Below are 23,176 nucleotides of genomic sequence, written 5' to 3'. Positions count from 1 at the left end.
ATGTCAAATAACCCTAATAGGGCTTGTTATAGATGCGGAGACACCTCGCATTTAGCCGATAAATGTAATAGAAAGCATTTAATCTGTAACTTTTGTAAAAACGTCGGACACATTCAAAAAGTTTGTTTAAAGGCACAACAAAATTCACACAGGCAAGTAAATTCAGTAAACTCTGCTCAATAGGTCTTAGAAGGAAATGCTGGAAATTGCAAAGATAAATTTTTTATAAATTTAAAAGTGAATGGTAATATTTTAAATTTTGAAATTGATTCTGGCGCTGCTGTTACAATCATAAATAAAAATATATTTGAAAAATATTTTCCTGCATTACAATTACAAAAATCGGATGTTAAATTAACTACATACTGCAAAAATAATTTGAATGTTTTAGGTTTAGTTTCAGTGGAGGTTGAGCACCAGGAATTAAAGCACACTCTAAAGTTGTATGTGGTGGATGGTGATGGCTACTCACTGGTTGGTCGAGAGTGGATACATGCTCTGGAAATCAATTTACATCAGGTAAATACAATTCTACATGAAAATTTTGAAATTGCAACTTTGTTAGATAAATATAAACATTTATTTGAAAAGTCAGTTGGTGAAATAAAAGGGTTAGAGGCTGAAATTTATCTAAAACCTGGTACTAAAGCAAAATTTTGTAAGGCCCGTCCTGTAGCTTTTGCATTACGCCCTAAAGTTGAGGCAGAATTAGAGTCCTTAGTAAATCAGGGAGTCTTAAAGAAAGTAGCATTTTCGGACTGGGCAACTCCTATTGTTCCTGTAGTTAAACAAAATGGGGACATACGCATTTGTGGTGATTTTAAAATCACATTAAACCCTTGCATTGAAGTGGATGAATACCCTTTACCTACACCAGATGACCTACTTTCCCAATTAGCAGGTGGGGACAAAGAGTAGTTATACCTACTAAATTGAGAAATAAAATTTTGACAGAATTACATACTGCACATTTTGGAATAGTTAGAATGAAATCTTTAGCTCGTAGTTATTGCTGGTGGCCTCACATAGACCAGGATATTGAGTCACTTTGTAAAAATTGTTTAGAGTGCAATAAGCACAAGAACAACCCAATTAAAGATAATTCTCATATATGGGAACCACCAAAATTTTGTTTTGAACGAGTGCATGCTGATTACGCTGGACCTTTCAATGGAGGTTATTATTTTATATTGGTAGATTCCTTCAGTAAATGGCCTGAAATTCATTTTACAAAAAATACTACTACAAAAACTACTATTGAAATTTGCCGAAAAATTTTTACAACTTTTGGTATTCCTAAAGTTTTTGTTACAGACAATGGTAGACAATTTGACTCTCATGAGTTTAGAACTTTTATGAAAGATAATGGAATTACACAAAAATTTACTGCACCCTACCATCCTGCAACTAATGGACAGGGAGAGAGATATGTCCAAATACTGAAAAAATGTTTAAGGGCTATGCGAAGTGAGGGAAATGACAGGGAGTTTGAATTATGTAAGCTACTTATGCAATACCGCAGAAGCCCACATACAGGTAAAAGTCCCTCAGAACTTATGTTAGGAAGACAAATAAGGAATAGATTAGATTTACTTAAACCTTCATGTAGTGATAGAGTTACCTATACTGATATGAGTCTAAGAAACTTTGATATAGGAACTAGGGTTTCCGTGAGGGATTATTTTCATTCTAAATGGCAATTTGGCATTATTGTATTCAGATTAGGGTTATTGCATTATTTAATTCAGTTAGATGATGGTAGAACATGGAAACGTCATGTAGACCAAATACGGCAAATTGGGGAATATACTCCATCTCAAAATAATCCAACATGTTACATTCCGGATACCATTACTCACAATTTGATTCCGAGGGAGGCATCAATTCCAGAGCACAGTGTCTCACCACCACCTACCGACGTGATTACTGATGAATCCGAAATTTCAAACAATATGGAAAGTTCGAATAGTGTACCTGGGGCTCAAACTGAAACTGAGGAACCCATTTTAAGGCGTTCCACTAGAGTAAGGAAACCTGTTACCAGACTGAATTTGTAAGTACTTTTACTTCTAGTTAACTTTTGTAATTCATGGTCAAGGGAGGAGGTGTTATGTTCGTGTAAAACTCCCTTAACCATGAATGTAGGTTGGTACTACTATCATCTGAACGACAGCTGTCAGATACTGAATACGGCGATAGAAAATGGAAACCATGTGCATAATTCTTTAAAATAAAGTATTTTACATCGAGTATTATTTCATTACAAATACTTACGTCCTTTAAGTACAAAGGACTTGACAATTTTGTTTCAGTTTCAGTGAACATAATTGTCAGTTGAGATGCCTAAGCATAAACTAGCAACTAAAAATACTATATTTTACGATTTGCTTAATTCTAAAAAAAAACACAATCTTAGCCGCAGCAAAACATAGTAAGTAAGATTTAGTTATAAAGGACTAGCATAGGTTACTTTTTTCTTATTTTATCGAAATTTTCGCTAAAAAGTATATAGATTTCCATCATTAGTCTTGTTTCAGCTTTTATTAGAAATAAGGGCAATCCAATTTTACAAAATCTGTTCTCCTGAATAATTGTCTAAATCATAGTTACTAGGTTTTGCCAAAGTACGGCAAAATAGTCCAATCTCAATTCTGTGAAATGCATTTGATAGGTAGAGTGTCTTTTTATACACAAATCATAGTTATTCTTATGTATCGTAATTATTGTGGTTATTATAGCGACCATAAATTTTTAATTAAGAATTCAATTATTGCTAATCTGTTCATTCAATTTCCATCGGATTCTGGAATTATAGTCTATACGAAAAGAGCGTTTCATTACTAAGTTATTTAATTATTGATAAACAATTACTTATTTAAAACTTTAGTTGAAAATTAAAGATTTTCTTGGAGAAACCCGCAGTTTCCAGGGAAAATTTTCATCGAAGTACATCGGCAAAAACACATCTCTATGCAGAATTTAATTACGGTGAATTTTTATTTGGGTGTTTTTGGTGTAAATTTTTGGAGTTATAGAGAAAAAATTAAAAAAAAATACGATTTTCGTGCGCCATTTTGTTTATAAAAAAAGTAGCACACTATCTGCGGACTTTGCATATATATGTTATTAATACAATTGTATATACAATTGATGATTGTATATACAATCATCAGATTCGATTCTAGCAATAAAATTGCTGATAAATAACTTTTCCGAAAAATGGCGTATCCTCCGATAACCTGCCCAGACTATATAGAGACTTTGGAGTGGCCATCAAGATTAGCTAATTTGGCATCCATTAGAACATGTAGGTCGACACCTAAATCGATTGCCACGTCCTCCAGCAAAATTAGAAAAGAAAACCTGTGCCATGCAATAAGAACAATCTGGATAAGTATTCTGCAATATGATCCCAAGAAGCAATTGGACGTAATATTACGACGTCTTAACGTTGGACTAAATGCCCCAACGTTAATACGCGACGTTGCGACGACGGTCAGAAAACCGCTATTTGCACCTAAGTGGGAAATAGAAATACGGGTTGCCTCGACGTCCCCCTCTCGACTTCTCAGCTCGAGATATTTTATCGTCAAATTACGTTAGTTTTTAGGACTTTTGTCTTGTAAAGTAATAGTATAAAATTCTCTACCACATAAGTACGGCCGACACACTTCATTTTTACCAAATAGGTTAATAATCTTGGAGGATATTAAATCATCAGAAACTAAGATGCGTGACGGATTATGATACTTATATAAGTAGGTTCCTACTCTATTCAGAATATAACCTAAGTGACTTGTATTATTATTTTATTAATCATCTGCCTCATTGCATAATGCGGTCGAAAATTTACAAACGCAAGGAAGTGTACTGTTAAACTAGATATAAAAACTCTCGACTTCTCAGCTCGAGATATTTTATCGTCAAATTACGTTAGTTTTTAGGACTTTTGTCTTGTAAAGTAATAGTATAAAATTCTCTACCACATAAGTACGGCCGACACACTTCATTTTTACCAAATAGGTTAATAATCTTGGAGGATATTAAATCATCAGAAACTAAGATGCGTGACGGACTAATGATACTTATTTAAGTAGGTTCCTACTCTATTCAGAATATAACCTAAGTGACTTGTATTATTATTTTATTAATCATCTGCCTCATTGCATAATGCGGTCGAAAATTTACAAACGCAAGGAAGTGTACTGTTAAACTAGATATAAAAATTGCTAAAAACTGAAAGCGGCTCAGAAATTTACAGGTTAAATCGAACAAAACGGTAAAAATAGAAATAACCATCGTAATTAAAAAACATATTATTATGTCTAGACCCATACAAAATTATCCTTGATTTTTATATAAACAAAATTCGTTAATTAAAATCAAATATTCATTAAAATCTAGCAAAAATTTGCCAAACATTATGTTTCAAAAAATGGATGAACCATGGCGATTGTTCATTAATGGCGGATATGACTCGCGACCTAAATTGCACTACATTTTAACTGATTTGGACAAGGACAACCCCTGCCGACCTTTAGTATAACCTATTTTTACCTTGCACACCTCGAATTTACCTATTGGTATACCTAATACGTCCTAAAGTAAGCGCAAACTTACTTAAAAATTAGCTCTTCAGGTTCTGTATGTGCCATTTTCAAAAGTTTAGCTTTTTGTCTGTAAAAAGATGTTGAATGTCTAAAAGCTTTTGATTTCTTGCATTTCCCCTTCATTTTGAGACATTGTTTTTCTCAAAGAACAACTATAATATATTTTTTTAAATATAGGTTTTTCATTCAATAAATTGTTATTGTTAATATACTGTTTATAGAAAAACTAGAAAAACCAAGTGTAAAAAAGTAAGGATATGTTATGCAATGTAATATCTGTCATATTATAGTCATATAAGTCAAGAGGAGTCAAGTCAGATAAGCCATAATCAGCAAATTTTTACGTCGTTTTGTAGTTGGAAACTAAACAATTAATTGTCGAAAATTTACTTTACGACGTTGGATAGTCGTCGACGTTTTTTAGTAAATTACAGGTATCTTATAAAAAAACTTTGACGTCAGGTTAACGTATACAACTTTACTTAAGTACTACGTTGTTATTACCTATGTTGTATTGTCGTTCTCACCTTCCCGCAAGGACACGCAGCAATCTACCATATACCTACTGAGAAAACACCCGACGTCTCCTGAACGTTGGGTTCGATACTAATAAATACTCTGTAATCCCCGACGTTGAGCAGTCGTTAAATATCTTCCAGTAAATTACATTGTAGTATATAGAGGTTATACCCGACGTCAGCTTAACGTTAAACTTTAACCTAATAATTAACGTTGGTATTCTCATTCTCAACGTTGGATTGTCGTTGTCGTCTTCCCCAAAAAATACGTCTACCATACTCGATAAAACACCAACGTCCTTGGTGTTTTGCAAAGTCCCAGACTTTGCAAAGTACAGCCGTTTGAGTTGACTCGAACTAGAAATAGTCAACCCCAACTGGATAATCAACTTAAACTGTAACATATACAGCATTATCTAAATCCGTGATTAAGGTAAGCATTACGATTTGTGGATCCGTCAGAAGAATTAAGCTGGAACATAAAGTTACTTATTTCCGTCTTTTGTTTTTTATCCGTTACCCTTTACCAGCCTACCAACTTTGTATTCATTGGAGAAATTGGTTGCAGATTCACCTTCCTCTAACCGTTTGTTAATATCGGGTTTATTTTTCATAAAAAAACAATACGCTCACGTTTAGGCATTTTTAATTGAGCTTTTACACGACAACTCGGGAGTGCGGATAAGCGGTGGTTCGGTTGATCGACGTTCGGATAATCGACGCTCTACTGTATTCGATATTTTCAGCTAGACGGTGCACCGCCTCATTACGGAATGCAAGTTCCTGAATTTCCAAATGACCACTTTAGTGATTGGATAGGGAGAAGAGACACAATTAAATGGCCCGCGCGTTCGCCAGATTTGACGCCCTGTGATGCCTTGTGGGGAGTACTTAAAGATAAAGTTTTTGCCAATTTGAAGTACTCCGTGCCAATTTGGAAGTCTGTAGAAAGACTTGTTTCACTGTGTATAAGCGTTGCCAAAAGTTTCCAGGTAAAATGTAAAGCATGCACTTCTTTGTAACTACTTATTTATAATAAACAATAAACGTTTTTTACTTCAGTTATTTTTGCTTTTTGAAGTTATACTTCTTGGCGCGCGATATGAGGGTGAATTTTTATATGTTAAAACCTACGATCCGGGCGCATGCGCATTATAACTTTGTTCTGATTGGATGTTCAAATGACATGTCAAAAATTATCCAATATGGCAACTGTAGCGCACCTGTGGTTTGGACGGTTGACGGTTTGGTTATGTATGGTTGTTACGTTTTAAAATTTGTGGGAAGAGAAACAACAAACGAAGGTTAGTTAATAGTTATACTGCCTTTTTAAATAGTTTTCATATTATATTTTTGAAGTTATACTTCAAAATGTTTTAATTTATGTATGTATCAGTCTAGAAAAGGTGTGGAAAGAATATTTTAGTGTTTTTAAATATATTTTTCTACAAACATGTTAAAAATGCAATTTTTAGGACTCCATAGGAGCGTTAAAAATGCTACTTTAAGGCACTAGTGCTTTAAAATTTTTAAGGCACTGCAGTTAAAAGTGAATTGTCAAATTGTGAAACGTCAAAATATTTATATTTCATTTATTAACATTAATATTAATACTACAACTTGTGCAATTTGAAAAAGGTGGTTTAAAAGGTTTTTTATTAGAATTTTGTGTCTTTGGATTTGTCTTCTTTGGGCGTAAAATAATAAAACATCTATTTTTATATTTCACTTGTCACCGTGATGTATAATTATGTATATCTGAAAGATAAGTAGCATGCGGCTTGATGGCCTTGTTGGTAGAGCATTGGACCAGAGATCAAAAAATCGCGAGATTGCGGGTTCAAATCCCGGACGATTCATACTTTTTTCTTTTTTTTAATATTTGGCATTGTTAAGTTTTGGTCCATTTTTGGTAATTATTGTTAATTTTTTGTATTGTAACTGTTAAGTAGGCATATTTATTTCGTTGAAATTATTTTATAATAGAAGTATACCTCCTTACGTGCGTACAAAGTACACACACATTCTTTATTGATATACAAAACGGCTAACTGACTTTTGGTCCACCTGGTATATAAAATTACTTACATGGTATTTCGGGTAAATGCTTTTGAGTTTTAATCCAATTTCTTATTATGCCAATTTCAATTTCCATCTGAGCATCGCTTTTCTTCCAATGCTCTCTAATTTTCCGTCGATCCGTTTTTAAAAGGTCTTTAGTTGTTAGCATTTTCAGGCTAAAAATAAAAAATAGTAAATTTTATTATATGCAATTCTACTATAAAAACAGTAAGCTTAAGGACTCATACTCGAAAATATTTCTTCGCTTAGTAAATTTACAATCAAAATGTATGATAGGGGAGCAAAGTATGCTAAATGTGCAGTCACTCGAGCGTTTTGGGGACCTATTGGGTTGTGAAGAGTAGATCCTAAAACCAAAAAAAGTTAAGTAAAGTTTTCCATTTTAGTGGGCGCTTGCCATTTTTTAATTTATTTTTCCATTTTCAACAATCGTTTTTTCCGATTATAACGCCATCTATCCATATTTCGAAAAAATGTTTCGAATAAAAGTTACTTATTTTTACGTAAGGAATCCAAACCTGCAATAAAAAATGAGGGCTCCTTTTTAAGATTTTAAAGTAACCCCCCACCCCACATCCGCGTGGGGTCGTGTTTGGTGCCATTCGATAGATTTTAAAAAAATATTGAATAAGTATATTTTACAGTTTTTCGATCTGATGTTCCTTTCGCGAAAGATCGTGGGATTCGTATTTAAAATATTAAATTTATCCTCCACTCCTCTCCGTGGGAAGTCGTGTTAGGTATCATTTGATAGATTTTTAAAAAATATTGAGCATATATTTTTTAGTTTTTCGATCTGTCATTCATTTCGCGAAATATTCGCTTTTTTCTTGTGAAACTTTGGGACTCACCCATTTCCTTACGCCCGGCTCAAATCGTCAGATTTTTTAAATATACACTCTTTTGCATGTACTAAACTTACCTTATCTTAATCTGACAATTTCGAATTTTTTTAAGGATATATTTTTTATTTCGGGCCCCCCTTAACGAACTCCCCTGTGTTAAGAGCCAATATATGGTAGAGGTACATCTGCAGGGTAACAGGTTTATCCCCATATGATAATCTGACGCGCTCGAGTAACTGCAAAAATCCCCGCTTGGGCTCCCCTACCAGTAGTAGATATAACAAACAAACCAAGACACGGTAAATGCAACTAGGAGCACTCCCGAATCATAATTTACAATGTATATACATTGTAAATCCCAAATCATGGGAGTGCTCCTAGTAGCATTTAACGTGTCTTGGTTTGTTTATTTCTACTGCATCTTGATTGTAAATTTAGTATAAGTTATTCGCATCAATCCGGTACAATAGAATATCCATTATTGTTTTCGATAAGGTTAATTTATAGGAAAATGCATAAATATGACTATACTAGACCAACATATGCTTAAAAAGCTTAAATCTGAATGATTATGTTTCGTGTACTTCTCCAAGCAAGAATAATGGCTAAGTTTATGTCAATGGATAAACATCAAAACTTTTGTAAAACTTTTTTTAATTCGATTGTTAATAATTGAAGACGTCTCAAAATTTAAACTAATATTATAACAACAGTTTAGAAGATTTCAGATTTTGTACTTAAGCGATCTGCTTTGAGTGCTTACAAAGTCCTACTTATCTTCAGGCTCCAAAAAAATTTCTGAAACTCACACTTTGAGATGATATTGTTATTTAGAAGTGAAACCTTAGAAGAACAAAGTCAGTTTTTACCGTCCCATTGAGAAAGTTATAGAAAAAAAAGTGAGAAGATATGGTTCAGTTTAATATGTAGAGCTTTGAGCTTTTGAGAGGAATCTGTGGATTATGCGTTGAACAACTGTATGATTTAAATTATTCATAGTACGATAAGGAGATTGCAAATTACTAGTAACTGACAGAGTTTTTTGTTACTAGTTAAAAACTATGCAAGAGTGACTGATATGTTTCGTAACACTGACTACAAATGGTTTGACAGGTAAAATTTGGTCCAATGGAGCCAATAGAGCCATCCAAGACAGCGAATATCTACTCCAAATTTATAGTGGCTTCGATCATAATATACAAATACGATATTTCACGTTTAGAGAAAAACTATTAAGACAGCCTCATAAGCTTCATAAGCTTCCTTATAAGCCTTAAAAAATAAATCAAAAAAAGGATTTAAACAATGAACTAACAATGTAATTTCAAGCAAATACACCAGAAAAGGAAAAAAGAACGGAAGTAAAGAAGAAAATTAACAGTGGTATAAACAGACATGAAAAAGACAACAGAGACAGTAATCGTAGAAGGCAGAAGAGAAGCAAAGAAAGCATGGATTACAACCTAAATGATGTATAAAAATGTAAAAAAATAGCTGAGGTAACGAGAATAAATTTAAAAAGCAAAAATATTCAGCAACAGTATTCTTATAACCGGGATATTCTAATAACTTACTCAAATTTCTATTCCTTAAAGCGGGATATTGCAATAACAGGTATTATATTAAGTGAATTTGACTACAACAGGCAATGACAACATATCCAAAAGTAAGTTATTAGGCTGAATTCTCACAATTTTAAGACCAATTTCCACTCTTAGTCTTAGCTTGTTTCAATGCATATTCTCTTTGTCAGTGTCATATTTAAATTCTTTTGATGCATCGGTTCTTTCAGCGTCTTCAAAAAGTTGAGCTTTATATTCTGTCTATATCTGCATTTCTGGTTTAAATCTCTTATAAGTTCACCAAGAATACTACAGCTAAGAATAGAGACGCAAAAATGTAGATATAATATTTCTTCAGGTCCCCAGATTATGTTGTGATAAAAAAAATACAGGGGTAGGACAAAACAAAATTATTGTAAATATTAGACGTAAAATATCTATGTAACGGTTTCAATGAAATATATCTACGACAGCTGGAATATACCAAACCAACAGATTCAGTAAACCTTCATTGCAAAATTCAAAAAACACAGAAACATTGCTGTCAATCCTACACACTGATAAAGAGTTGTATTATAAAGACATGCCTTCGAATACTCCATAAAAGACTTCAAAAAAATATCATGGTACCAAACAACGTAATATAAATAAAAAAAGGTGTCCAACAGGGATGTATAATGTTCCCTTTGGTTTTTATTTGTAGGAGGCATATTATCAAACTTTAAATAAAGTAATAGAATACCAAAAAAATAATCTATATTTCGTCGATGACACATCCTTAATGACGGATTAGATACAGGAAGTCCAAGATCGTTTAACCACAATAAATCGGTAAATATAGCATCCTAAAGATTAATAGAAGTAAAACCAAATCGATTATTATAAGTGAGAGGTTTCAAATCAAACATGTTAAATAATTCGACTACCTTTATAGAGAATGACAAATGAACTTAAACAAAAAGTAAAAAACCGATTTTGCAATAGCGAGAACTACATTTCTCGAAGCAACCAAATCACGATGCTAAAGACAGACTTTTATTAATGCTACCAAAGAATACCCCAACCAACGTTGGTTGGAGTATCCTTTGATGCTACGTACAAATAATGTCTTGGAGGTTACGTACTGCGCTGAAACACGGTCGACGAAACTCGGATCGTTAAGATTTTGAAGGGGTGAAAAATGAATAGAGTCGAACCCGCTTATTAGAGTACCGGTTATGGGAATATCCCGGTTTATGGAATATAAATTCGAGGTCCCGAAACGTTTCCATTCACTCCTTAATAAATTTATCCGTTTATTGGAATACGTATTAATAAAACAAGACCGCTTATTAGAATATTATTCAGGTCAACGAATAAATTTTTACCTATAATTTCGAATATTCTAAAAATTTAAATTATGTCTTATTATGGTTTCTCGCCAAGGGCTTCGAAGGCCTGTAGTGCTGTTTTATTTATATTATTTGGGTTTGTCAGATAGGTAATAAATATTTTATTGCGTTGTCATGAGTACCAATTCAATCGTTTACCGACAAATTCAGTCGTAAAATAATTTCCTTTGTCTACAAACTATACATATTGCCATGCACTCTCTTGCTTGTTATAAAATTTTTAAGAAACAGTTCGCCCATCCTAATCGCTTGTAAAGTTATAAAACGTTTCCGGGATGGCCAAACCATTGTAAATTTTTCTAACTTTTATAATAATTCAGAGCAACAAAACTGACTAGTATTTTATATAACAAGAAAACAAGCTACAATCACCGATTATTTTTCAAGACTAAATAAGTAATTTCCTTATTAAGTATGTTATGTAGTTTAATACGAAAATATCTCATTTCATATATTGCATACACTTCATATTAATTACTCTATGCCTCCACATAATATAATGTAATTTGGTTTTTTAATTAATACGTTACGCTATTGTATTATTGACATAAAAAGACCTAAAACCATATACATATACATATTAACATAGTATGTATTATTATAACGTACATTCGGTACACTTATTAGAGCTAGCCACCAATGATCGGTTATTAGAATATCCTGGTTATAAGAATATTTTTGCTTGGCAAGAAGGCTATTCCAATAAGCGGGTTCGACTGTACTAATTACGAAACACGCTCACTATACATCACAAGGAAGTGATGTATGTGAGAAACGTGGAAACGACATTAAAGAAAACAGAGGAAGACGCACTTCAAATAATCAAGTAAAAGAGCAGATAAATGTATATGCTACAGTTCAAGTTGATTATCGAGTTGCAGTTGACTATTTCTAGTTAGAGTCCACTCAAAGGGATGTTTTTAGTAAAATTTGATTTCTACTATAAAGTGGTGGTTTTTATTCAACATTTCCAAATATTTTCAGCCGTCTCCAAAGTCCGAATAGCTAAGATGATTGCCGACCTCCGTCGCGGAGATGGCACTTGAAGAAGGAGATCCCGGAACAGTCAACTTAAAATAGTAAGAGTTAATTCTCTTTTTTCCGCGATCTACTTTCATTAACCCTTAAGTACTAACACCCCGTCTCTCAGACGGCATCGCTTGTCGAAAGTGGGATATTTCCCTTTCTAGAAAATTTTGAAGGTCACCCGTTTATGACTTTTCAAGTTGGATTGTTCTTTAGTAGTATTGAATTCGGCAATTTGCTGCAGGTTGTTATTCGAAAGATATTTAGGCTCAAAGTGTGATTTCCGTCTAATAGACGGGGTGTTAGTGTTTGTGCCCAGTTTGTCATTACACATAATGTGCCCCAGTTCGTCAAAAATCATCAAATAAGGGAATAAAGACCCTGAGGAAACTCTTTTGAAATGGTTTGATGAGGTAGAAGCCGACCTAAGCGAAGTGGAATCAATTTGTGATGAAAATGTTTTCACTGACTACCATTGCTACACTGTACTAACTATAGTACCTGTCAGTTTTTTTTTGTTTTAACATTTTTTAAAAACCTTTTTATTTTCATTTTTCTTACTCTTTGTTTAACTTGATTATAAATTTTTATTAAGATTCTATAATTTGTTTCATTTTTATCACACTTTTTTTCAGGAGTAAAAAGGTACACAAACAATCCTTCCATTCTTGTTATAATGTTTTTTATTTTAATAAGTACATAAAAACTAGATTAATTACTGTGTTTTTTAGGTAATCAATACTTTCAGTAAGTCATTGAGATATTTTTTTGCATTAATATATTTAACAAAAACAAAAATTACCACTAAAATGTTAAACCCGTCTGTCAGGCGGTTAGTTAGTGTTTACGCCATTACTTTAAGATGTTAGTACTTAAGGGTTAACAAGGGTTAAAACTAGTAAAAGTTGAATTAAATTTTCGAATCAACTCTTACTGCTCGTTTTAGTTTAAGTTGACTCAAACTAGGTATAGTTAACTCTAACCACTGAGAATCAACTTAAACTGTAACATATGTATAAACCTGTTAGCTGTAGATTTATTTCTAATTTAAAGAAGAATAAATTTACTCATTTTGACAATGCTCATGTTGAAAAATTTTATATCTTGGATCATTGCAGATTGCAAAAACTACAATTGAAAATATTGTATTGCATCATTAATTTATACTATTTCCGTCGACTAAAAAGTGCCTATGAAGACAATAGCATTGCGACCATTTCACTATAATATATATACTCTGGGCTAATTAGCAAAATACAAGGAAAAGTTATTTACCAGCAATTTTATTGCTAGAATCGAATCTTATGATTGTATATATTAATAATATAGGTATGTAAAGTCCGCAGATGGTGTGCTACTTTTTTGATAAACAAAATGTCGCCCGAAAATCGTATTTTTTTTCAATTTTTTGCTCAATAACTCCAAAGATTTTAACTGTACACCAAAAACACCCAAATAAAAATTCACCGTAATTAAATTTGCATAGATACGGGTTTTTCCCGATTTACTTCGACAAAAATTTTCCCGGGAAAATTCGGGTTTTTCCAACAAAACCTTGTTGGCTTATAAACAAATAGAATATCTCGGGAAATGTTAAGTAAATTAAATTAAATCATGAAAACGGTATTGGAAAAAAAGGGGCGGGATGCTTCTTTAAAAAGAAAAACTTTTAATTGTGATGAGTGTTTCCTGAGATACAACCGGTCAAAATTGACCGACATTAACGGCAAAGATATAAACAATAGGATCATAATTTTCGAACAATCACATTTTTATTTCGGTCCTCTTTCTCCACACCAATTTCTATATCTTTAAAATACTCACAACATATATTATTGTAATGAAAACTATCGATATTACGAGTGAAAATTGCCAAAAATGGCAAAATTCCAATCAAAAATTAGGTTGGAGAAAATGTAATCTCAAAGTTCAAAATCGGTATACGTTAAAAAAAAATGCATTTTCTCGGCTTCCCGTGGAGAAATTTTCTTCATTCTTTTTTTGTTCGAGTTACTTAACTCGAGTAGGGCCATGTAACGAACGCATTATTAAATGTCAAACTTGCTTTTGTTTTGTTAATAGATCAATTTATTTTATAAGAAAAGAAAACTACACATTTTTCTAGTTATAGACTTTAAAAAAAAATAATTACAGGTGTATCTTTTAACATTAAAAACACAAATATTCTCATTTTAAAGTTGTATAATTATTTAAACAATCTTTATTTAAACAAATTAAAAAATTTTGTAATAATAAATAAATTAATTTATTATAACAAAACAAAAGCAATTTTAACATTTAATAATGCGTTAGTTAGATGGCTCTACTCGAGTTTCTTGGGAACAAAAAACGAATGAAGGAAATTGCTTCATGGGAAGCCAAGAAAATCCATTTTTTAACATATACTGATTTTGAACTTTGAGATTACATTTTCTCCAACCTAATTTTTGATTGAAATTTTGCTATTTTTGGCACTTTTCGCTCGTAATATCGATAGTCTTTTATTATAATAATATATGTTATGAGTATTTTAAATATATGAAAATTGGTGTGAAGAAAGAGGACTGAAATAAAAAGGTGATGGTTCGAAAATTATGATCCTATTGTTTATATCTTTGCCGTTAATGCCGGTCAACTTTGATCGGTTGTATCTCAGGACTCACTCATCACAATAATTAAAAGTTTTTTATTTAAAAGAAGCATCCTGCCCCTTTTTTCCGATGCCGTTTTCATGATTTTAATTTAAATTAACATTTCCCGAGATATTCTATTTGATTATAAGCCCAAAAATTGTTTATAATTTTAAAATATTCCTGAGGCCGCTTAAATAGTCCAATTTCAAATCTGTAAAGTAAATTTGATATGGGCCGGCGTAGCGCAGGTGGTAGTGTGCTTGCCTCGCATGCCGGTGGTCCGGAGTTCAAATCCTACCGCCGGCAAGAAAAACTAGACATTTTTAAAATGTCTATAGGCCCCAGGTCGACTCAGCCTGAATAAAAAAATGAGCACCTTGGGTAAAACCAGGGGTAATAATAGGCGGTTGAAGCGTAGCACTGGCCCTGTTACCTTCCTTGTATACCGTAGGCCCTAGATATAGCAGACTACCCTGCTATACTCCCAAAGCCGCGTGCGGTATAAAACGGGAGACTATTATTATAAATTTGATATACAAATTGTCTTTTTATACAAAAATTATAGTTGTTATTCTTATGTATCGTAATTATTGTGCTAATTATAGCGACCGAAAATTTTTATTTCACAATTAAATTTTTGTTAAATTGTTCATTTAATTTCCATCGGCTTCTGGAATTATAATCTATATGAAAAGAGCTTTGATATTACCAAGTTATTTAATTATTGATAAACAATTACCTATATAAAATTTTAGTTGCAAATTAAAGATTTTGTTGGAAAAACCCGCATTTTCCGGGGAAAAGCTTTGTCGAAGTAAATCGGGAAGAACACGTCTCTATGCATAATTTAATTACGGTGAATTTTTATTTGAGTGTTTTTGTGTAAAGTTAAAATCTTTGGAGTTATAGAGCAAAAATTGAAAAAATACGATTTTCGGGCGCCATTTTGTTTATAAAAAAAGTAGAACACTATCTGCGGACTTTGCATACCTATATTATTAATATATACAATCATAAGTCTCGATTTCAGCAATAAAATTGCTGGTAAATAACTTTTCCCAAAATTGGCCTATTCTCCGATAATCTGCCGAGGCCAATATTTTTTTGGTTTGTTTTCTGACCTTGGTTTGGAACAAGTATAATATTTTAATATAATTCAAATATCAAAGTTACACTTTGATATTTGAAAAATTTTAGGCGAAAAAGCAATAAAAATTTGTTTTATATTCGATGGTTACAGACAGAGACTGATTTTTAATTTATTCAATCCCAGCTAAACCAGCTACTGCCTGTTATTAAATACAAAGACATGTTACTTTTATGAACGCCCTAGACTCAGTACATTGAACAGATATAGTAGTCTAAGAGCTAGTGAACCCTCCGACTAACGGTCGTCCTGTAAGGCTAGAAATTTTTCTAGTGATAATTCATAACACACCAAGGCTAAAAACCATGACCTGGCAGGCCTCAGCGGTGCACGTGTATCTACCAGGTGAATCGAAAAGTGCAAATTTAGGGGGTAAAATAAACTTTCTCCTGTAAGGTTTAAATTTAAGTATGTGTGTGAGTAAGTCATTTAGAAGAAATGTGTACAATGACAGGCGATTCTGAACAGCATAAGACCTTGCCAGGCGAGGGGAAAGATTAGGGATGTTTCCTAAAATTATTCTTTTTGCATCGAACAAATCTTTTTAGGTTTTTTGAATCATTCCAAACAGAAAACGTTTTAATGATTTTTCTCTTAAGTTAATACTTTCTGTTATATAAGCGATTGAATATTTTGAAAATTGCGAAATCGGCCATTTTTAACCCTAAATCGGACATTTATCTAAAAATTTCAATGTTGCCAATGTAAGTAGATATTCTTTAAACATTGGTTGATGAAATCCTGAAGAGTTATTTGCAATAAAATATCGAAAACCCCTTTGTTGTTTTAATTGCTAATCAAGCGGGCGCGTCACTGTAGTATAAGTGAGGACGTTTGAGTTGGCATAAATTCATTATCTCGAGAATGGGCAAATTTCAAGAGAAATCCTCAGACAGGTCGATTTTTATTTTTGAATTAGGACTCTTTGGCATATATAATACTAGTGACGTCATCCATCTGGGCGTGATGACGTAATCGATGATTTTTTTAAATAAGAGTAGGGGTTGTGTGATAGCTCATTTGAAAGGTTATTTAATTCTCTATTCACTAATATAAACATTAACATAACTATTTATACAGGGTGTACAAAAAATTTTTTTTTATTAAATTAACGTTGATTAAATTTGACAAATAGAAGAACATTTTTTTTGTACACCCTGTATAAATAATTATGTTAATGTTTATATTAGTGAATAGAGAATTATACAACCTTTCAAATGAGCTATCACGCAACCCCTACTCTTATTTAAAAAAATCATCGATTACGTCATCACGCCCAGATGGATGACGTCACTAGTATTATATATCTGCCAGAAAGTCCTAATTCAAAAATAAAAATCGACATGTCTGAAGATTTCTCTTGAAATTTGCCCATTCTCGAGATAATGAATTTATGCAAACTCAAACGTCCTCACTTATACTACAGTGACGCGCCCGCTTGATTAGCAATTAAAGAAACAAAGGGGTTTTCGATATTTGATTGCAAATAATTCTTCGGGATTTCATCAATCAATGTTTAAAGAATTTCTACGTACCTTGGCAACATTGAAATTTTTAGATAAATGTCCGATTTAGGGTTAAAAATGGCCGATTTCGCAATTTTCAAAATTTTCAATCGCTTATATAACAAAAACTATTAACTTAAGAGAAAAATCACTAAAGACGTTCTCTGTTTGGAATGATTAAAAAAACCTTAAAAAAAATTTGTTCGATGCAAAAAGAATAATTTTAGGAAACACCCCTAATCTTTCCCCTCGCCTGGCAAGGTCTTATGCTGTTCAGAATCGCCTGTCATTGTACACATTTCTTCTAAATGACTTACTCAAACACATATTAAATTTAAACCTTACAGGAGAAAGTTTATTTTACCCCCTAAATTTGCATTTTTCGATTCACCTGGTAGATACACGTGCACCGCTGAGGCCTGCCAGGTCATGGTTTTTAGCCTTGGTGTGCTATGAATTATCACTAGAAAAATTTCTAGCCTTACAGGACGACCGTTAGTCGTATTAGATAGGTAGAGTACCTCTTTATATGTAAAAAAATTAGCCAACTTCTAAATGGTCTACTTTTTGTTCAGAAAGATTTTAAAAAAATTGAAGCTTTTTAAAAACATTTAGATTGCAAATTTATTATGCAAAATTTACTAGGTCGATTTTAATGAAATTTAGTACACGATTTAAGTATGTTACAAAGAATTTCCTAAGCGAATTACAAAGGTTCTAAGTGCCACCAATGTGGTTAAAAAATATTGAAAAACAACAGACTTATTTTGCCGCCTTATTCTGTATTTATTGCTATATTGCAGAAGAGGTAATACCTTAAGACATTTTTTACCAGTCGCATATCATACAAAATTCAATTATCTTTATTTTATTTCTCTACGACTTTGTTCCAAAACGAATCGTTTTAAAGTTATAAGCAAGGAAAGCAGAAAAAAATCGATGTTTTTCGAAATTTTTAAATATTTTAATTTTTTTAATAATGTTCCGGGCAATTTTTTTGAGAAGGAGCATAAGTCAATTATTATTACTGAAGGTCATAGTCGTAACCAGGATGATCCTAATGGGGGGGTTACAACTACCTGAAAGGGGGGGGTTACAAATACTGGAAGGTCTCTCAGGGCTATGGTGTTAAGCGTATAGAGCTCAAAGTACTTCCCTTTGGGGGGGGGGTTACAACCCCCAAAACCCCCCTGGTTACGCCTAGGCTGAAGGTGTCACCTAACTTTATCTGCAAAAATCCGAATGCCACCTCTCACATCCAAAAATAGACGTTTTTTCGCAGATCCTTACTGGTCTATTATTTAGTATGCTTTAAACTGTAAATGATGACGTACGGGTAAAGAACCCTGGATCAACTGTATAATGCTTAATGTCATACACTCTGATTGAGAAATGGTATTCTAAAGTAAGTATATTTATTGCAATTTACTACTATTGTTGGGAATAAGCCACAATTTTACTTTAAAATAAGTTTAATTGACGTTTCGATTTTCGATTTGCATTTTAGAAATCGTTCTCCAGATACAAAATATTAAGGTGATACAGTAGCGATCAACAATAGCAAAAACGCGTTCCAAGATTGCGGCTGTAATTCTGAATATTTTTCGAGATATTTGGCACACATATCCTTAATATAATAAAGAATGGCGGTACAGAGCCCAATTTAAAAAATATATTAATATGTGGAACTTACTCTGTAATTAAATACAATATTAAAAAAACGAGCCTGTACCGCCATTAAGAAGAACAAAAAAATACACTTTCTTTAAATAAATTTTTTATCCGATGCCTAGATTTTGTGTCCTTTTGGAACTACTAAAATTTTTTATTTCATTAGTAGTTCCAAAATGACACAAAATGTAGGCATCGGATAAAAAAGTTTATTTGAAGAAAGTGTATTTTTTTGTTCTTCTTAATGGCGGTCCTTGCTCGTTTTTTTAATATTGTATTTAATTACAGAGTAATTTCCACATATTAATATATTTCTCAAATTGGGCTCTGTACCGCCATTCTTTATTATATTACGAATACGTGTGCCAAATATCTCGAAAAGATATTAAAAATTACAGCCCCAATCTTGGAACGCGTTTTCGCTACCTGTTGATCGCTACTGTTTCCTCTTAATAAATTACTTTGTTTTTATTTTTGTTGCTTGAAAAAATCCTCTTAATAATTATTGAATTTTATTTGACTGATTCATATTGATAATTCAGATATATATTATCAATTTTGACAATATACGGGTGAGTCACCTCTAACGGGACGGAAGATTACAGCGAAATGGTAAAAGGTTTGAAAACAATTTTAAATTAGTAGTTTGTAAGTTGATAAAATCTACATTTTAAAATTATTTTGAAATATACAGGGTGTCCCAATACATGGCGACGTATCAAAGTTATATTTTTTCTTATGGAACACCCTGTATTTTATTGCATTTTTTGATTGTCTGCAAAAAATAAGGTATAGTTTGTACAGAGTGTTCTGAGTTATGGTGACTTTTCTTAAAATATAAAGTTTTAAAAGAAGGCTTATTGTCAAGTTATTTAAGAAATTATGAAAAAAAATACTTTTATATCTAAATAGTTGGATATTGGTTGACTGTATTCCATGATTAATTATTACACAATTATTTACAGTGTGTTCAACATTTACAGTTTCATTATTGGATTATTCAATGTGTCATATGATGCTTATTTTAAATGGAACACCATGTATATTAATACACCATTATACTAAACGGAGTCACCTCTTTCGAATGGTATACCAATGTCCTATACCTAGGTCTAATAGTTATTGCGTGACTTACAATTATTTAAATTCTTAATCTGTAAATCGAGTTTAAAACAAAAGATTTATCTCATTGTATGACATTGGCATTTTATGACAGTACGGTCTGGTAATTATCAAAAATATAAACATCCCTGTATGATATTCAAATTTAATTGTTCCTAAAATGAATAATCACGTTATCTACGAAAGAGTAGACATGGTACTTTGCATTGGGGAGTGTTTGCAAAATTGTATCTTACCTTCTTAAGTTTACGCTCAAAATTATCCTGATAGAAGACACCCAAAAAAGGACGTTTTTGAGAGACTTCAATAGATTCCGTGCTACTGGTAATGTTGCATACGGAAAGTTAAATAAAAATAAACCAGTTATTTGTGATGACGTCAAGGAGCTTGATGTCCTGCTTTCTGCTACGGAAAACCCAAATACTAGTAAAGAAAAAATTTCAGGTGAATTGTAAATCAGTCAAACAACTGTTAGAATATTTAAGAGAAACCACTATTATCCATATACAACTCAACTACACCAGAATTGGACCAAACAGGATTATGATAAATATTTAACTTATCGTTTATGGACTTTAGACTTTATAGAAGATCCTGACTTTTTAATGTATTGTATACAGACCAATATACCTACTTTTCATAATAATGGTCTAGTAAATAGACATAATTTTCATTTCATTATGATACAGTAAACAAAGATTTATTTCGTACAGTTTAAAAATCGAGAGTGACTATAAATATAATTTTTAAAATCAACTTAACGTTTAAGAAAATTGTAAATTACTCAAAAATTATTACTCCTAGTTATAGAACATCCCTATACCATTCGAAAGGGGAACATGTGCTTAGTACAATAATTTATTAATATACATGGTGTTTTATTTAAAATAAGCATCATAAGACACATTAAATAATCCAATAATGAAACTGTAAATTTTGAACACTCTGTAAACAAATGTGTAATAATCAATCATGGAATACATTAATTATAAAATAAAAGCCAGACCGTACTGTCATAAGGTGACAATGTCATACAATCCCATTAATTAACTACATTTTTTTTAAATCGATTTACAGATTAAGAATTTAAATAATTGTATATTACGCAAAAACTATGAGACCTAGGTATAGGACATCCATATACCATTCAAAAGAGGTAAAATTATTTAGTATAATTATTTAATAATATACATGGTGTTCCATTTAAAATAAGAATCATATGACACATTGAATAATCCAATAATGAAACTGTAAATTTTGAACACCCTGTAAATAAATGTGTAATAATTAATCATGAAATACATTCAACCAATATCCAAATATTTAAATGTAAAAGTAATTGTTTTATAATTTCTTAAATAACTTGAGAATAAACCGTCTTTTAAAACTTTACATTTTAAGAAAAGTCAACATAAATCAGAACACTCTGTACATAGGTATAGGGAAGTCTTATGAAACTCTACCTTATTTTTTGCGGAAAATTAAAAAATGCAATAAAATATAGGGTGTTCCACAAGAAAAAATATAACTTTGATACGCCGCCATTTATTGGGACATCCTGTATGTTTCAAAATAATTTTAAAATGTAGATTTTATCAACTTACAAACTACTAATTTTAAAAAATTTTCAAATCTTTTACCATTTTGCTGTAATCTTCCGTCCCGTTAGTGGTGACTCACCCTGTATATTGCTAATATTTTTGAATTGCGTTCCTGGGACGACTTTATTGACAGATAGTTCACTCGATTACATGAAATCACATTTAAGTTAGAATATCCTTCAGAAAAATCAGACCATAATAATTATAATTTGTCAAAAATGAATAACCATTTTCCATTCCGTTGCAGCACGAAACTACAGCCGCATTATATTCTAGTTCAATCAGAGAGTTCAGCAAGTACCTTTACCGGTTTCGAAACTTATTAATCTCTCATCGGGAGGCACATATGCTGCTCTCTCTAACCCAACCAGGACAAACCCCGGCGTGCAGTTACGTATTGCAAAGAACGAAATGGCGGGTATGCCCTAGTACAAAATACTAAGTTTTCAGTCGAATAGCACATAAAATAATATTAAAAATATTACTCTACATCCCATGAGACTGAAAACACTGGAAACCTTCTCTGGTTACACCTCCGACGCTTCTAAAATTTGCAAGCCATAACGGATGCTGAGACTAAAGAAGATGAGGGAATTTTACAATTTATAATTCACATCCCATCTGCTCAGCGCGGTAAAGTTCCAACGATATTGGTTCCCTTCGTACTCCAGTCAGAGTAAATATGTAAATCAAAAATGAATAACCATTTTCAATTTCGTTGCGTAGACACCCTTAAGCTGTTAACAAATTTTCAGCTTGCTATTAATAACATTTTTTTTTCATACGCGGAATCCAGACCTAAGAAATGAATTACCATTTTCAATTGCGTTGCAACACGAAACTACAGCCGCATCATATTCTAGTTCAATCAGAGAGTGCAGCAAGCACATCTACCGGTTTCGAAACTTATTGGTCTCTCATCAGGAGGCACATATGCTGCTCTCTCTGACCCAACCAGGACAAATCCCGGCGGCCCGGCGTGCAGTTACGCCTCCTGATGAGAGACTAATAAGTTTCGAAACCGGTAGAGGTGCTTGCTGCACTCTCTGATTGAACTAGAATATAATGCGGCTGTAGTTTCCTGTTGCAACGCAATTGAAAATGGTAATTCATTTCTTAGGTCTGGATTCCGCGTATGAAAAAAAATGTTATTAATAGCAAGCTGAAAATTTGTTAATAGCTTAAGGATGTCTAGTCGGATAAACTTTGATATATGGGAACACTGGAACAGGGGCAGTTTTAATTGGGGAATAGGTTAAAAATTTGGAACGGTCAGACCACGAAAACGGCACATTTATTTTGTCCGACAGACAACAGACTTAAACTCTCCGAACAGAGATTAAACTCTTATGCAAAAATCAGACTGCTATTTATCACCTGTCATAATTCCTGTCATTTGACATATTCTACATGTTCCACTCATTAAAACGCCCATTTGGTGATAAATAGCAGTCTAGTTTTTG

At 32.4% G+C, this 23,176-nt stretch overlaps 1 protein-coding gene across 1 annotated transcript in view; it reads right to left on the bottom strand.

The window, feature by feature from the left end:
- LOC126888088 (alpha-tocopherol transfer protein-like) overlaps positions 1–20,529 on the bottom strand; it is a 104,191-nt gene extending 83,662 nt beyond the window's left edge. The window contains exons 1-2 of the mRNA XM_050656110.1: positions 20,349–20,529; positions 7,217–7,365 (exon numbers count right to left, since the gene is read on the bottom strand). Of these exons, the coding sequence (XP_050512067.1) occupies positions 7,217–7,358 (142 nt within the window). The 5' untranslated portion in view covers positions 7,359–7,365; positions 20,349–20,529. The remainder of the gene's footprint in view (positions 1–7,216; positions 7,366–20,348) is intronic.
- Positions 20,530–23,176: the final 2,647 nt, after the last annotated feature.

This window comes from Diabrotica virgifera, chromosome 7 (genome assembly GCF_917563875.1).
Source record: "Diabrotica virgifera virgifera chromosome 7, PGI_DIABVI_V3a".
Lineage (NCBI taxonomy): Eukaryota > Metazoa > Arthropoda > Insecta > Coleoptera > Chrysomelidae > Diabrotica > Diabrotica virgifera.
This window is presented reverse-complemented; position numbering and strand designations above follow the sequence as displayed.